This window comes from Chelmon rostratus, chromosome 17, assembly GCF_017976325.1.
Source record: "Chelmon rostratus isolate fCheRos1 chromosome 17, fCheRos1.pri, whole genome shotgun sequence".
Classification (NCBI taxonomy): domain Eukaryota; kingdom Metazoa; phylum Chordata; class Actinopteri; order Chaetodontiformes; family Chaetodontidae; genus Chelmon; species Chelmon rostratus.
Window position 1 is genome coordinate 17,774,702 of NC_055674.1, and position 16,319 is coordinate 17,791,020.

The following is a 16,319-nucleotide window of genomic DNA, read 5'->3' on the forward strand; positions in this document are numbered from 1 at the left end:
TGTAAATATGGCTCCATGTATTACTGAGGTCTGTCAGTGCCTCTGTGCAGATCTCTTTGAGCCCTCTCATTTATTACTTTCTGTTAACTGCTTCATCCTTCTCAGGGTCACTGGAGACACATCTGGGCGTTTATTCTTTTGAAAGGCATCTTTGGCTTTTGACCTTCCGTTGTGTTTCATTTTCAGCTGAGCAGACAGGGAATTTATTTTCTCACATTTTCATCTATTTTAACACATTTTGCCTCTTTAGACACACCTATACAGTCTCTTCTCTCACCCCATGCGTCTGTGTAGATGTTCTCCTCGCAGGTGACGAACAGGCCGGTGTGGAAGGTTGGGAAGACAAAGCGGTCGTCGCCCGTCTCCCAGGAGAACTGGATGCTGGAGGAGTTGGAGACGCCGGGAACGGGGATGCAGTTGCTGTGCTTGGTGGGTGTACAGAGTGGCTTGGGCACCTTCTGTCTGCCCACGCACCAGTAGGAGGACATGAGGGCCACGCCACCCAGGAAGAGAGACACCACCGTCTGGATGAAGGAGAGGCGAGGGGAACGCATCTGCTGCAGGAACGCCATCATGCCGGGGATTAACTACGGGCTTGGGCTGGTTGTAGGGATGGAGATGGATGTTTGCACATTGAGAGATGGTTAGATGTTCAAACTCTTAACTCAGTGCTCAAGAGAAAATATGGGCTACGTCACTCAGAAAACAAAAGGTCAGATGTCAGCACTTTATGTTAAATGTCCAACAAAGGAATGAGTATCTCTAGTTTTTCGCTGTTAATCTACTTGACTTTAGGTGCACCTCCACTTTGGCACGTCACTAAAAATATCACCAGCATGTCATTAGTTTCCAAGGAGAAACAGCCCAATTGCCTGAGATGATTAGTGAGGTGTTTGAAAGAGAAGGTGCGGGGGAGCCATCGGTTTTACATGACTAATCACATTTAAAGAACAAAAAGACTGTGACAGAAAATCAGCACACTGCTGGTAATTTGTGGGAGGACAGACAGCTAAATAAGAGGAAAATAGAGGGAAATTGCTGTCACCATGGAACCTCTCCAGGAGACGGATGCTCAAACCAGTAACTCTGAGCACTTGGCATCACACAATGAATCAAATTTGACCCAAGCGGGAGAAAGAAACGCTCACCTCCGTCAGCCTCTGTTACTTTGTCCTCAGTTCCTTCATGGAGTTAGGCGTAGAAGGTGAATGAAACATCCGGTCCTGCTCCTCCAGCCGTCCGCGGTCCTTCTCGCTCTTCATCAGATAGTGAGAGTGATGAAGGACTCTGGCCGTCACACTGACCTCTGCGAGCGGAGCGACCGTCAGTCTTTATGATCCGACCCCCGGCGCTCAGACACCACTGTGAGCATATCACACGGGCACGCACACGCCTCTTCTTTAATCCACCCGCACAAATCCAAAACAGGCTCCTCCATCTGTTTTCATTTTGATTCCTCGACTCATTTCGATCTATCTCTTTCACCTCTCCTCTCATCTGGCCCCTCGTCCAGCGCTCATCAGCCTAGTGAGGGCATGCAGCACTCACTTTCTGATGTGAAAATCAACATGACCTTGAAATGGTGAATAAACACGTCAGATAGCCTACATGCTAATACATGGGCAATCTTGCTTTGCAGTACCTGATCTGTACGCCAACTTTCAATGACAACTACGTGACCCTGCGAGGCCGTGGTTACTTAACTGCAGTCAACACAGTCACTTCAATGTAGAAGCTTCATGTTGTTTCCACTTTCAAAAAGACACAATATCCTAAACTGGATGTTGTTTAACGCAATTACAATTTTTTTTAATGTCCATTTTTAAGGTAGTTTGGTCAAGTTAGCATGTTTGAACCGTTTATCAATTACTTTTAGCTAACTCATTCAAGTAATTACGTATTACTTTTAGCTATCTGACCAATTGAATTGTTATCTTAGCTGTATATTTCAACCACTAGTTCTAGCTATAGCATCTGTTTTGACCACCAATTATGAGTTTAGCTGTTTTAGCCACTTTTCCATCATTTTAACTGCTTGAGCATTGCTGGGTATTTCACCATTTCTCTTATAATTGTAACTAAACCGGATACTTCAGCCATTATCCATTACCGTTAGCTATTCCAACCAGTCAGCCATAAGTTTTAGCTAACTATTCAACCAAATTATCCATTACCTTTCGCTATAGCTATCCATTTTGACCATTATACTTTTAGCTATCTTTACTGCTTTTCTCTTACTTTAAACTAACTATTTCAACTGTTTATGGATAGCCAAAATACTTCACCATTCCTCAAATACTTGTAGCTATTCCACAATATGGGCATTACTTGTAGTTAACAATTTAAAACTCCATTACGGTTATCTGTTTCAACATTTAGCTATTACTTTTGGTTGGCTATTGTGACCATTACTTCAGCTAACAATTTTAACCATTAATCCATTACTTTTAGCTAATAATTTAAATTGTTTAACATTTAGCTATCAACCGCCTTTTAAGCTAACCTATCCATTACTTTTTGTTAATGATGTGTCCTCTCTATTAACTTAAAAACTTCACGTCAATGCTTTTTAGTTTAGTGATAACATTAGTTAACTGCATTGAGGTGTTACAGCTAAGTACATCTATTTACTTTTAAACCTGAGCAAATGCACAAATAACAAACTTCAACATGTAAATGTGATTAGTGATGTCTGAAATTTGGAGAAAGTGTTGTCCTCTTTAATGACTGCATTTTAACATGTAACCGAACTTTTACCTGATCTTAGTCAGACATTTTGGCTTTCAGATTCAATTTTGAATTTATTTAAGCTAGGTTGTGAAAGTGTTCACAGCGTCACGCTGCTTCTTCAGACACTGACTGACAGAAACACAGCATCCTTGACCTGGTACAACGGTGTCTCGTCTCGAGATAGCACTCACAACCTGTCAGAGCGGGGTTATGCACTCCCTTCAAACTGAAATGACAGGAAGAAGAAACGAGGAAGAGAGGAAGCGTGGGTGGGTGTATATGACAGAAATAGAGATGGGGATGGCTTATATATTTGAGAACACATCTGCAAAAAAAGAGAGGCGGGAATAGAGTTTGGTAAGAGTGAAAATGAAACTGGGACAGAAAAATGTCAGATGAAACTGAAACAGGTGGTTTTATCAGTGCAACAAAGGTGACGAAAATATGCTTGAGAAATAATAAGAAGAGCATACTTGAAGCATTTTTTGAGTGTATTCATAATTCATATACATATTGACAGGTTTCTAATACAGCATGGTTTTGATAGTGTAACTGTCTTCTTCTCAGCTTGACTTTTTTTTTTTACAAGAATAACAATAAAAAATGATAAAGACAACACCATGTATGACTCACTTTTAAATTTTATGGCAATGCTTCTTTTGAATGGATTTTGCATCTCCCGATCAAATCGCTGCTGTGTCGCTTAAGACGGAAACCATTCAAAAGTACTTGGTAAGGCTTACTCCCCATTTGCCAGTACGGTTGGCCAATCACAGCCTTCATATTACACCCTCTCCAAAGTTTTCAGCTCGCAAAATGTTTCATCACTGTCCGAGGGACCGACACCCGTCAGTCAAACGTAACTTCCTCTGTAGAACAGACGCGCCCAGTACACAGTTCCACACCGATGAAAACTCTTCAGCGTCCTGTCCATCATCTTTTCCCACTCAGCACGGTTAAAGATAGCGGACACGCATTAGTCCATAGTGTTATCTCCTCCTCTTACAAGGCTCCATCCTTCGCTTTGCGCATTACGAACATTTGTACTTGAAAAATAAGATTGTGTCCATCTGATTTTTCATGAATACTATCTGTACCGTAAAAACCCCAGTGATGAAAAATAAGAACACTTTTCAAAAGGACCAAAATGGAATCAAAGACCCAAATATCGGCATTTTTCAGTTTCTCACACACGCTCACTTCTCATTCATACACGTGACTTTTGAAAGGCAACAGATGTCCGTTCTCCAAGGCAATAATGTCTTTGTGGCAAACTCGACCCTGACATTCCAGACATCGCTCTGGCTCCTCCCTCTCCAGGAATGAAAAAAAAAACACAAATAAAAATCCAGTTCATGTGTTGACTGACTATAATGTGAGATACATCCACTTTCATGAGTAAATAATGATGAGGATACAAAATAATAATGAGGACAAAAGTAATAATTGTCATCCTAATATAAGATAAGATACTACTTGTGAGAGGATATAAAATTCTCTCCTGTTCTTTCCTGGGTTTGACACCCAACTTGCTCCCAATACGCCTCTTCAAAGTAATCAAAAGAAAACCAGAAAACAAAGGTAACTGATGATAAAATAAGAGTTTAACACGTTAGACGGTGTCTGAGGAAAATCAAAGTGAGCCTAGAGAGGAAGTCTGTTTCTTTTGTTCTTCACAGAAAAGTTCCTTTAGTTCTTCCATCAGTCTTGGCGTCTCATTTTATTCCGCATTGATCTTTGTAGTTTTTTGTTTTGTTTTGTTTTTTTTTACTTGTAGCTCCGTTCCTCTATGTTGCATGTCCATGTTTTTTTTTCTTTTTTCTGCTTTTAAGTAAAGAGCAATAATTCTCTTAGAAAAAAAAGGTTTCTTTTCTCCATTATCTCAAATGTAAAGTATGCTGATTCCCATTGAGAAATTGTACATTCCCTTTTGTTGTTCTCTGTCACAGATGCCAGTCCTGTCCTTTCACATTGGGGGCTGCATCACAAACAAGCTTCATTTCTCAGTCTTCTGTTGTCCAAACTAACCTAAAAAAGGAACACAAAAAATGAGGTTAGCAGCAGGATCATCATCATCATCATCATCATGGCCCATGCATTTTCAAACAAAGAATGAACTCCTCTTACACATAACACAGCTTATTAAAGGGACACACCCTCTGTGAGGGGTCTTCTCAATAGGACCAACAGGCAGATAGTCACAGGTTCTGTCACTATAGCCATGCAAGCTCGCAGAGAAAAGTTGAAAGTCCTTTGCTAATTATCCAACTCACTGGCAACCTCCACGTTGTTTAAATATGTATGCACAAGTTCAGGCATGTAACCAAATTTTTAATTGAAGGAATTAGAAACTAGAATTACCACCTTGTGGTTGTACGCCTCCAGCAAACAGTCAAGCTTCAGTTTCCATCCATGTCTGACAATAATTCCAGTAAATCATTTCCAGTGAGAAACATGCTGTCTTCAAACAGTGACCCTCGACCTCTGATCACCAAAATCAAATCTGTTCATGCTTGAGTCCAAGGCAACGTTTCTGCCTAATTTAAGAAATTCCCTAACAGCCCCTGTCCCAGTATAGACAGATGGACAGCGCAAACACAAAATGCTCTCACCACCTTGGAGGCATAAAGACAGATTTCAACAGTAAAACTTGATTTTGTACCAAGTCAAACAGCTGTTACCAGGTAAACTTCACTCTGATCAGGTGTCTACTGCTGTATGATTGGTTACAGTCAGGAATACATTCGCGCAAAACATGACAAAGTGAGGTGGAAAAGCTGCTGAATCCTTAGCATACCATCAACATTCAACTGCAGCCTTAAAGGGAAAGAACAGGAGAGATGTGGTGTGGCATGTCTGTAGTTTCCATTAGGACAGAATAGATTGAAAGTGAGGGGGAGGTAGTGACAGGCAGGAGTAAGGCCACTAAGGGTGAGGTGAGGAGGAGTGTGGGAGCAGGATGATTTCCCTCAACAGCAGTCCCCACTAAGAACCAAAAGGCTGTGTTTCCCTGCTAAAATGTATTTGTGTTGATGGAACCCTTTAGGTGGCGAGGTGGGTTTTACACCGTCAGTCAGCTGCAGAACAGCATTACATTACATGCTAACATCCAATTAGGGAAGTTGTATTTTTCAGTCTATGTGATTTTATATGGATTTTATATGGATGGAAGAAATGATAATAATTAAAATATGTTGGGATGAACAAATAATGTGTTTATAAGAATACACTGAATGTTCCGTCTCACACACGCACACGCACACGCACACACACACACACACACAGGCACACAAAACACACATAACTGAGGCTAAACTTACAGCTCCCAGACCACTGCGTCTCTTCGTCTTCTCCATTTCTCTCAGCCTCTCTCTGACTGCTCCAGGTAAACTGACTTGGCTGGCCGGATGCTCTGGGTAAACTGAGTAAAGAAGAGAGGGAGAGCGGTGAGAGAGAGAGAGAAAGAAAGGAAAATGAAAATTCTTGGGGTTAGAAGGTGAGACTGAAGGAATCGAAGTGGCTCAGTCAGTGATTGGGTGGTGAGGACCTACAGTGGCAAACAAAACAGCAAGAGGACATTTTCCCAAAATTTCCCAAAAAAAGGTATGAAAACCAACCTCTCCTTCTTTACCTTGTGCTTCGGACACCGCAGTGAGAAGTTGTCTTCATTCAGAGAACAATCTGGAAGAGTGACAGGAAATATCAATAGCTCTTACAGTATAAGAATAATATTTGTGTTTTGCAGCAGCTTAATCGGCTATGTTGACCCTCTGAACACCACAGCCCAGCAGTGGGTTTGAAAAGCATGTCTTCTAAAAAAAATGACAAAATGACGCCATTTATCATAACCAGAAACCGCAAAACAACAGAAATTATCATTGGATTTTCATATTTCGGACAGTCCATGAACAAAACACATGCTACTAACGCTTCAGTTAGGAAATATAACCAAATCTAATCTTCAAACAGTGAGAGATCATTTTATCCTAGATGTCATCATTTTTATTTTGCCAAAAATAAACCAACTGCACTAACCCGATCCTTTAAAACACATAAAATTCTATGCTCCTCTGTGGGAAGCCTTGAGTGACTTTGCTAAGACCTACAGTCACACGACAACAATTCAGCAAATAGTCAACTGAACTGCAGGAGGAGGAGCAGCCAGGAGGAGACCACAAGGGAAATCTTTAGTAGAGGTTGCAAAAATGCAAACAGTTCCATATGTATAGCATGTGGAGCCTCCCTTTATTCCCCAATATTAGCAATACTTGTGGGAACTTGGAAGAATGTTGTACATTTAGTTTCCTTTTTTTTGTTTTGTAAAATAATTAAAGAAATACAACTATGGTTTCTTCTTTTTGTAATGCTTGTTATACTGCACAGATAAATTTTGAGCTCTCCCTACTTTAAGACATGAATGAGCTCTTTCCATTTAGGTGCATGATTTACATATTGTAGTGAAAACTGAGCCAACAGTGAGCAGGAATGTAAGAGGAGCAGGGGGTCAAACAGGCTCAAATATCCATTATTGAAAGCCAATATGTTATTGCTAGTTATTAACTCACTTTTTACAATACGTCTGTATTCAATGCATTCGCTCACCTGCTTCAATTGCGCACAGGTAGTGGTAGCGAAGTGTACAGCCTTTACTGTAGCAGCCCAGGGTTGAGCCAACCATCTCACAGTATGAGCAGCACTGAGCAGAGACAGACAGAATGGCAGAGAAATCAACACACCTCAAACTGTACTAGACAGCAAAGAACATCTCTGGGCCTGGCAAAATGATAGAAATCAGTCACCATGTAAGACTATTATCATAAAACTTTGGAACACTTGTTGTTATATAACATATATCATAACACATAAACCACTGATATATTCAAAAACCTCCCTTTAAAGAGCTGCAGTAAACACTAGAAATACCAAGTTATAAACATTAAATATCCCAAAATAAAAACAAAACAACCACGGGACACTCACTGTTTCTCTGGCGCCATCTAGTGCCTCCTGCAGGCCATACAGTCTCCCATTGACAAGGTACACCCCACTGGTCCACACTATACATCCTTCGTGGACCCACAGCTCCTCTGGGTCCATGGGCATCTGAGGCAGCTGGGCAAGTTGTGCCAGTGGTCCCAGGGAGTCCAAGGCTGGTGGAGGGGGCTGGAAGGGCAGGGACGCCTTACTGTTAGATGGCACCATTCTGGGGGAGTCCTCACTGGATTTGTGCCTCCTTTTAAAGCGGGGATGTGAGGTGAGCTTTCTGTGTTGAGGTCGTTGTTGAGTTTCGTCTGTTGGCTGCTGCAGCTGCGGCTGCTGCTGTTTTCGCGTCTGCTGCTGGTCAGCCTCAAGGTCCGTCTCTCTCTTAAGCTCAGGGATAGGTCGGATATCTAGATTCATGTCCCAGGTTAGTGATGTTGTTTTACTGGTAGTGGGGGAGGAGCAGGATGGAGCGTTACTGAGCTTGCCAGCCATGTGCATCATCATTTCCTCTCTTCCAGCTATGGTGGCAGTTCTGACTGTAGTGGTAAGAGATGTTGGGTTTGAATCTAGGCTGATGGCAAAGTCACACTCAGTTGAGGGCTTGGTAAACTGAGCATCTTGTGTTTGTGTGTCTTGGACAGTGCTCAAAGCATTTGAGCTTATGTCTGAATTTGGTCCTGTTTTGTTTGTGCCTGTGGTTGCCTGACATTGTCTGACCTGGGGCTGGTTCTTGGGAAGCTTTGCAGCATATTCAGCTGGATAGAAAGGCCCATAGAGATCTCCAAGGTGTTTGTAATTTGCCCATTTCTGACAGAGGCAGCAGAGAAGGCGGCCGGAGTGATTGGTCTCTGTAATCACGGGGCCTGCAACAACATAGCCAGATGAAGGAAGTGCTTTTCCTGACTGAAGTGTAGTTTCCACCTCGTCTGGCTCCCTCTTCTCTGATTCTCTGTCTCTCCTAGATAACTGGGAGGAAAGAGCTGAGGTCAGGGGAGAATCAATTCCACTCCCGCCTGCTTTCCCTCCGACTGCACTACGCTCTCCTTTCATCTTGTCCTCCTCAGCATTTACAATGGTGCATACTGCCCCAATCTCTGGTATTTTGTTCTCCACATGTATGTGTGGAACAAACGGGCCTTTTCTGTTTGGATCCATGAATACTCTATTTGAGCCCAGGCTCCCTCCTGCCCCTAAAGGTGTATCTGGGTCATCTTTGGCCACTGATGGCGACGTTGCTGCTGCTGCTGCGCCTCTCCTTCTCCTCCTCTGACGTCCCCTTGCTTCTAGTGGCCCATCTTCATCTTTTACACCTCTGCGTCTTCTCCGCACAGGTTTCACCTCAATCTCTGGCTGGGTGTCCTCACTCTCAACATCCACTTTCACTACCTGGGTTAAAATGGGTGGGGCCAGCGGGGGAGTGTTTTTATTGTCTGATAGAGGTGGTGCTGTAGGGTCTGGTGGGCTGCTAGCAGTCTGTACTGTCGGTGGGGTTGTGGCAGCAGCTGCAATTGGAGCGGGTGGGGCTGGAGGGGCACTCAGAGTTGTGCTCGGAGCCTGGGCCTGAGACTGGCCCTGCGCCTGTGTTTGGGCTGGGTTCTGGGCCCGTTTCTGTTTATTCACGCTCCCTACGGGCCTGCCCTTCTTCTTGCCAGATGGGAAATAGCCTTTAGGCACGACACTCTCTGGTGGCTTAGAATCTTGTGGTGACAAACTGGACCTAACAGAGGACATCTGATGTTGTCTATTCAGCATGTGTCCTTGAGCCTGGCTATGGTGAGGTGGGGTGGTTCCGTAGTAGTCGCTGCCAGGATAATCATCAAATCCAATGCCAGATTCTTGAAGTTTCTGTCGAAGGAGATTAGCAGCAGACTGCTCTCCTCTTCTTGTCTCAAGCTGCTGGTAAGTGTTGGTAAAATGCTGAATGTCAGACAGCGCGGACGAAGATGGAGGTGGGGAGCCCTGGACTGGGCGAGGAAGAGGCGGAGGAGGGGGTAAAGGCCCGAGCAAAGCGAAATCCTCCTTGTCACCAGATGCTGATGCCACAGCAGCTCCTAATCCAAAGTCAAAGTCTTGCTGTTTTAGGGCTTGGGATGTCTGATGAGGGTCACATGGGTAGGCAGACGGAGGTAAAGGCCCAGTCTCATCGACTACTCTGAAGGGAATCATGTCGTTTAATGAGTGACTTTCATCCATGTAACTATCATCCCCTCCTGTGACCCTGGGGAAATGTGTTAAGTCTTGGTCCTGTGAATCATTAAACGCTGGTATGTCTGAGTGAGAGAAGCCTGGGTAATGATTTGACTCATCATCAGCATGGCCTGCTGGCTTTTTAATATTTGGGGTGATTTTCTGCACTATTGCCTCGAGTTTCAAACCTCGTCCTTTCCTGGGAGGCAAAACCTTGGTATTACTACTTGATGGAGATAGAGGTTGTGAATAGGTATTCTCTCCAAGCAAAGGGGACGACAGCCTGGGACAGGGGATATCTGAACTGGATGAGTCATCTTCATTGTGATGGCTGGATTCAGACTGAGCCCCAGGAGAGTGATGAGAATTTGTGGCAGCTCTAGGCTGAGAAACATCCTGGAGTTGCCTTTTGGCGGGAATAGGAGAGATGAAAGAACGAACTCTCCTTCGCAATATTAACGGATTTGTGTCTCCAGAACCCCCAGTTTTAGTCTGGCGCTGCACCTGTGGCTGACTGGAGTTCATGTCAGCAGAAGGCTTAGAGGAGCTGGGTGGAGGGGGTGGGCAGGGATGTTTGGCTTCCTCTGTGGCTCCTCTGGAGACCTCAGGTTCAGCAGCATTTTGGCCATGAGTCATTTGTGGAGGAACAGGGCCATGTGAGGCTACAGGAACAGGAGGGGGAGGAGGAGGAGGAGGTAGGGGAGGTGGTTGTGTTCTGTAGTAGGAATCTCCCTCTATCATTCTGGCACCTTCTCTTCCAGAGTGCGTTGACTCCCACATTTTCAAATCAAAGAAAGCGCTTTGATGATGGAGTGAAGTTTTGGCTGGATGTTGTTCACTGGGCATATCAGTTTGGGAGATCATCCTCTGTCTCTGCTCTGATTGGCTGACCTTATGTCGTCCTGGAGAAGAACCAGGCTGCATCATCATGTCCTTCGATGGCCTGTTCATTGCTTTTACCCAGTCGCTCATGTCATGGGGGTGATGGGGGCCACGAGGGTGAGGATACATTTGAAGCTTATTCGTGGACTGAGTCTGGGGGGATAAATTGTGGTAAGGATGGTGAGAGGGAAAATGAGGGTTGCTGCGCGGCATCATATTTCCTTCTCTTGCATCTCCATATCGATATGCAGGAAAACTGCTGCCACTGCAAGTTGATAAATCAACACCGTGAAGATAGGACTGATGCCTTGAAGGTGAAGACAAGGGATTGGTGCTCATAGGATGAGAGGGCAAGGCTGAAATATCAACATTACTTCGCCTATAGGGGTCAGCATTCATTACAACAGATGAGTGAACAGACTTGGCATGATACTCCATATCAGCCTCATTAGCTCCACCGCTGCCATGATCAGTTTGTAAATTTGCAGCGTCTAGGCCAGCCTCTTTTGATGCTGTTTCCATTTTCACCACTTGTTTCTCTCCAGCATCCTTTTTACTCAGATCATTGGCTGCTGCTGGAGAGGAAAATGGCTGTTGAATCACAGAGGCTCCACTCTGACTTTTCTCCCGCTCCCTCTCTCTGTCACTTTCCCTGTCCCTCTCTGGTGTGCTGCGTCGGTTTGGCGACACATCACAGATGACAGAGCGCCGCTCTGATGGGGCTAATATGGAGCCTGATGATTTTTGAGACTCTGTTTGACCAACGCTGCCTGTTAGTGGCTCTGGCTCTTGCAAAAGGAGCTCCTGCACAGCAGAGGATGGGGTGGACACATTAGATAATGCTTTCCTCTGTGGTAGAGAAAAGTCAGCTAAGTTTATATGTTTTGTTGGGGGTTGCCGAGACTCTGTAGGCTGTGGTAAATTACTCTGGGACACACCCACTTCATTTTTTTCAGTATTTTGCAATATCTTAATATTGGACACATCTGACTTCACTGAGGACTGTGGATCTGCGGTAAAATCAGGGTCACTTCCATGCCTCTGGTTTGGATGTGGGGGCTTTCCAGAGCTACCCATTTGGGCAGCATGAGCCAAAACCTCAGTTACTCCACTTTGCACCCTCATACTTTCAGTCATGCTATATGGGTGTCTGGACTGAAACTGTTGCTGAACATGCAGATGGGCAGGAAATGCCTGTTCTGGTCTGCCATAACGTCTATCTAGATTGTAACCTTGAAGAACCTCTTGCAAAAGGCTTGGAAATTGCTGCATTTGCGAATTATCCTCATGACCTTTAGCTCCTGCTCCTTGCCCCCTCTTCACCAAAGCCTCTGCTACAGAGCCTGTATCTTTTGGATGCGCAGGGCCGTAACCAGTTTGTGATTGTTGGTACCCCAAGTATCTGGAATTTGATTCCATTACACCCGCTGGGCCAGCCCTCCCTCTGTTCTTCATTGACAGATCTGAGCCATATGTTGATTCTGGGTGGCCATATTTATGTGGTCCAGACTGGGGAGGGTTTTGAGGCCGTCCAAAATTTGATTTCTGGTGAAGGGAAGAATATATACTTAGATCTACACCTTCCTCCCCATTGTGGCTGCTTGACTCTCTAAAGTAAGAGTGTGGCTGTTTCTCTTCTATACAGTTGTCTTGGGGATGCTTGCCTTTTTCAGTGTGACTTCCCTCAGAGCGGGCTGAAACTATCACACCAACACTACTGGCACTCTGCTGTTCCTCAGATATGTGCTTTTCTTCCCTCTCATTATTGTGTAATCTGGATGCCGTGTGCAACCTATTTTCTTTGTCCTGACCATTTTGTGTATTGACTTCTCCGTCTCGTTGCACTTGGCTACTGCCTTTCTCTGTTTTCTCAACTGCGCCTTCACTTACTTTTTTGAGGACTTCATTTTTAATTTCTGCTGTCTTCCTATGGCCACCTCTGTGGTCACTGTATGCTAAACCAGGCTCTGAGACACAATTTGGCTGTGGAGGAGGAATACTGGAGGAGGTGGATGAGGGGGATGAGGAAACTGGAGGTGTTGAATGTGAAGCTGGGCCGGTCTCTGATGACTGACATCCAAAGGATGGAGATGATGATGAAGAGGGAACGTGAGATTCATCTGCTTTTGTTTCAGAAGCAAGTGCTTCTTTTGACGGTGAATCAGAGGTGACTGTTTTAACAGTTGATGCTTGTCCAGTCTGTGTTTGAGTCTGAGATGGAGGGTGATAGCCAGTTGGTTCAGATCCACTGCTGGCACCACTCATCTGCCTCACTCTCCCACGCTCCCCCTCAGAAAACTGCTCCTCGCGCTCCACCTTGGTCCCAGATGAGCCTCCGAGTGGCATCAATGAGGAGTCTTCATCAGCACCAGCATCTAAGCTTGCACCATCACCAGTCCCCATTGCACTTCCATCTTTAACTGTACTAGTACTTGAGGCTGCACTTGCATTTCGACTCCTTGGTTGTGATGGGGGTACGCCATGTGTTGCCTGTTGCAGCCCCCCATCTTTTCCCTTCTTCTGTGAGAGCACTGTGTCAGTAAGGAGCATGTGCTGAACTGTGTTTGGTAAATTGGCTACTTGGGAGCTCAAAGCATTAAGACTATTCAGGCCAGCATCCTGCATTTTGTCATGCGGAGAAGATGAATAAACAGAGGAGCCTTCCTCTCGAGATCCAATTCCTGTGACTAGACCCATTTTGTTGCGGCCTGTTGGAGGAAGACTGCTCCCTCCAACTGCACTCATGCTGTGAGCTTTATGACTGCCACTGCTACCACAACTACTAATGCTGCTATTTGAGTTGGGTGTGGGACTTAACTGAGGCATGGTCTGCAGTAATCTACCCTGACCATGGCTGCTACGGGGGTTTGAAGCCGGTGGATGTGAAGGACCATGACCTGAGGGGTTTCCATGTGCCTCTGAGACACCCATCAAAGGGGAAGGAGAGGAGCTACAACTGGGGGAATGCACTGCAGAGGCAGCTGGAGAGGGGTTGGATATCGGGCTAAAGTTTTGGTTAATTTGTGTTTGTTGAGCATTGGGGTGCATTGGTGATTTGGATATTTCTTGAGATGCTGCTTGAGGTATACTGGGATTGGAGGCTTGATGATGTTTAGCATATACAGAGCCTGGCGACGGGCCCTGGTGCTGCATCTTGAGAGAGTTGTCATAACCTACCCCTAAATTGTGCTGTGAGTTGCGGTGCTGTAGTGTGGCCTGCTTGTGAAGTGAATGAGTCTGTGGGGAATATCCAGGATAATTTGAAGCATGGTAACTCTGCTGAACATTCTCCATTGCCCCCACATTGTTAGCAGCAACTGAACTGGAGACGGAGTTTGAACTGGAGTTGACACTGGGAGAACTGTTGACTTTGGGATCGAACCCAGTGCTCGGAGCCCCATCAAGATATCGCTGCGGAGGGGGGCTGTACATTCCTGATGACCCTGTGGATGCTCCACCCTGTGGGGAGTAGTGTGGATACTGAGGGGTCATTCTGTGCCCAGAATGTGGATAGCTCCTATGTTGCTGTGCATGGGGGACGGCTGCGAAGGTTTGCCCGTGCTGGCGGTGCTGCATTTGAGAACCTGGCACTGACTGCATTGCAGGGTTCTGACTCATATTGTACTGATGAGAAGGAGAGAACGCTCCAGCACCAGCACCTCCACCTGAACCAGCACTGGAGCCATAGTCTACTGGATAGGGTGACATCAGGCCAGATGATGGTGCAGAGCCAGATCCAGCATGCCGGTACTGGTGAGGTATATGTCCATCAATGTTAGGGTACCCAAACCCTGCCCCATAACCCATGCCCCCCCTTCTGTGCCTGTCCTTTCCACCCATTGAAAAATAATAATCCATGACATCCTTCCTGTAAGGGTTGCTAGGGTTGCCACTGTGAATGTTACCCTGTGTTGGCGGTGGCTCCACAGCTCCTCTGTTTCTAGCACTGTAAGCAAGCATGTGGCTGGCTTGAGTGGGGTGGTGATGGCCTCTGTGCAGGCTCTGCTGTTGCATCCCCGCGTAATCATCTGTCATCCTTGGGGAGATTTGGGGATCTGCTGGCTGAGGGGGATACGGAGGACCTCCTCCACCCCTCCCACTGAACCCCGGGGGGACAGAGGGGGGAGCTGGACTGTTAGAAAAATTCTGCATTGTTTTTCCAAGTTTGGATTAAAAACGGAAATATCTGTCAGTGTCTATACCAGGGAATGCTTCTGATCAGAAACTGGAAGGCTTACGGCAGTAACCATAAATGACAAAAAGAGAGTCTATGGCCTGGCAGTAAAACAAGGAAATGCTTTCGAAATCCACCAAAGAGTTCAGGCTGAGGAATATATATCGCAGATGTTCTGATCACTTCTTTCTGTAGCAGAGACTGGATGGGGAGGTTTAACAGATGATGATTTTATCAATATATGAAAGGCCAAATGGTGAAAATCTTACTTCTTCAATGGGATGATAGTATGGTCAAAGGTTCTAAAAAAATGCCTTAAAAAATGAATTTTCAAAAAGAAAAAAGAGATATGTGGGAACCAGGTTTCTAATGCAGAAAATACAAGACTAAAGGTGTGCAGTCACTTCCATGAAGCAGTTTGGCACTGGGCAGGCAATGGTATCATGGACGACTGAAGCACAACCATGTGAGATGTTCAACCTCAACGTCTTTACATGTATACACGCTGCTATAATCACAGCTCAAGCAACCAGAGCTATGTTAGGATTAAATTTTGTTATGATCCAACAGCATCTTGTGCAAAGAAAAAAAAAGAAAAAAGAAAACTTCTCAATAAAACCATTGAGACTCTGTTCCGTCACAGCAATCCTTCTGTTTGCCGGGACCTGACTCACACCTGTATGAGACGAAAACTGCAGTAACTTGAATCAAGCGGTCTGAATACAGACCGTCACTAAACGCTCCCAGAGGTAAACAATCCATTGATATTCTCAGCAGCTCTTGGATGCAGAGTGGAATACTTTTGGAGATGTTTTTTTTTTCTTGGTCATTCCCTTTGAAATACTGTTTTCTTTTTTTAGTTTTTTTGTTACTGCATGCATTCCTTCGGACTTAGAAGTCTTTGGTCCCTATTTAGTAATTGTTCTTTCTTTGACTGTGTTCAGATTCTTCTTGATGCTTCCCTGTGTCTTCAGCATATAGCTGTCTTACCTTTGTTTATTCTGTCAACCATCATTTAATTCTACCTAGTTCCATGGCAACAATTTTCCAAAGGAGGGTAGTCCATTTATTCCACTTCAAGTTCAGTCAATTCAAGCTCCTGTTTTCTGTTTCTCTTCAGTATTTCCATGCAGATACGTTCATTTTCCAGCAGCTGCTGACCAGAAGCCTTCACAACTCTGCAAATACAAAAGATGAACCAAAAAGTTAGCATGCAAAAATGAAAAGGTGCCTTTAATTACCATACCTTTAGCTAAGGCTACAGCTCTGCTGCTGTAATTAAATAATTATAAAGAGAAATACACTGTGGGCATACAATAATATCAAAATGCCTATTTGGGCTAGTTTAATATTCATTTGTCTG

The 16,319-nt window shown here is 44.8% G+C and overlaps 1 protein-coding gene across 2 annotated transcripts; it reads right to left on the reverse strand.

The window, feature by feature from the left end:
- Positions 1-4,473: 4,473 nt before the first annotated feature.
- tcf20 (transcription factor 20) lies at positions 4,474-15,506 on the reverse strand. 2 transcript variants are annotated; one of them, XM_041957292.1, is made up of 5 exons: positions 7,711-15,506; positions 7,333-7,426; positions 6,362-6,411; positions 6,051-6,151; positions 4,474-4,758 (listed from the first exon to the last, which is right to left on the reverse strand). In XM_041957292.1, the coding sequence occupies exons 1-4, from the start codon at positions 14,932-14,934 to the stop codon at positions 6,092-6,094; spliced, it is 7,428 nt and encodes a 2,475-aa protein (XP_041813226.1). In that variant the 5' UTR covers positions 14,935-15,506; the 3' UTR covers positions 4,474-4,758; positions 6,051-6,091. The 2 variants fall into 2 exon arrangements, with proteins under 2 accessions (XP_041813226.1, XP_041813225.1); XM_041957291.1 differs by having other exon boundaries at positions 6,348-6,411.
- Positions 15,507-16,319: the final 813 nt, after the last annotated feature.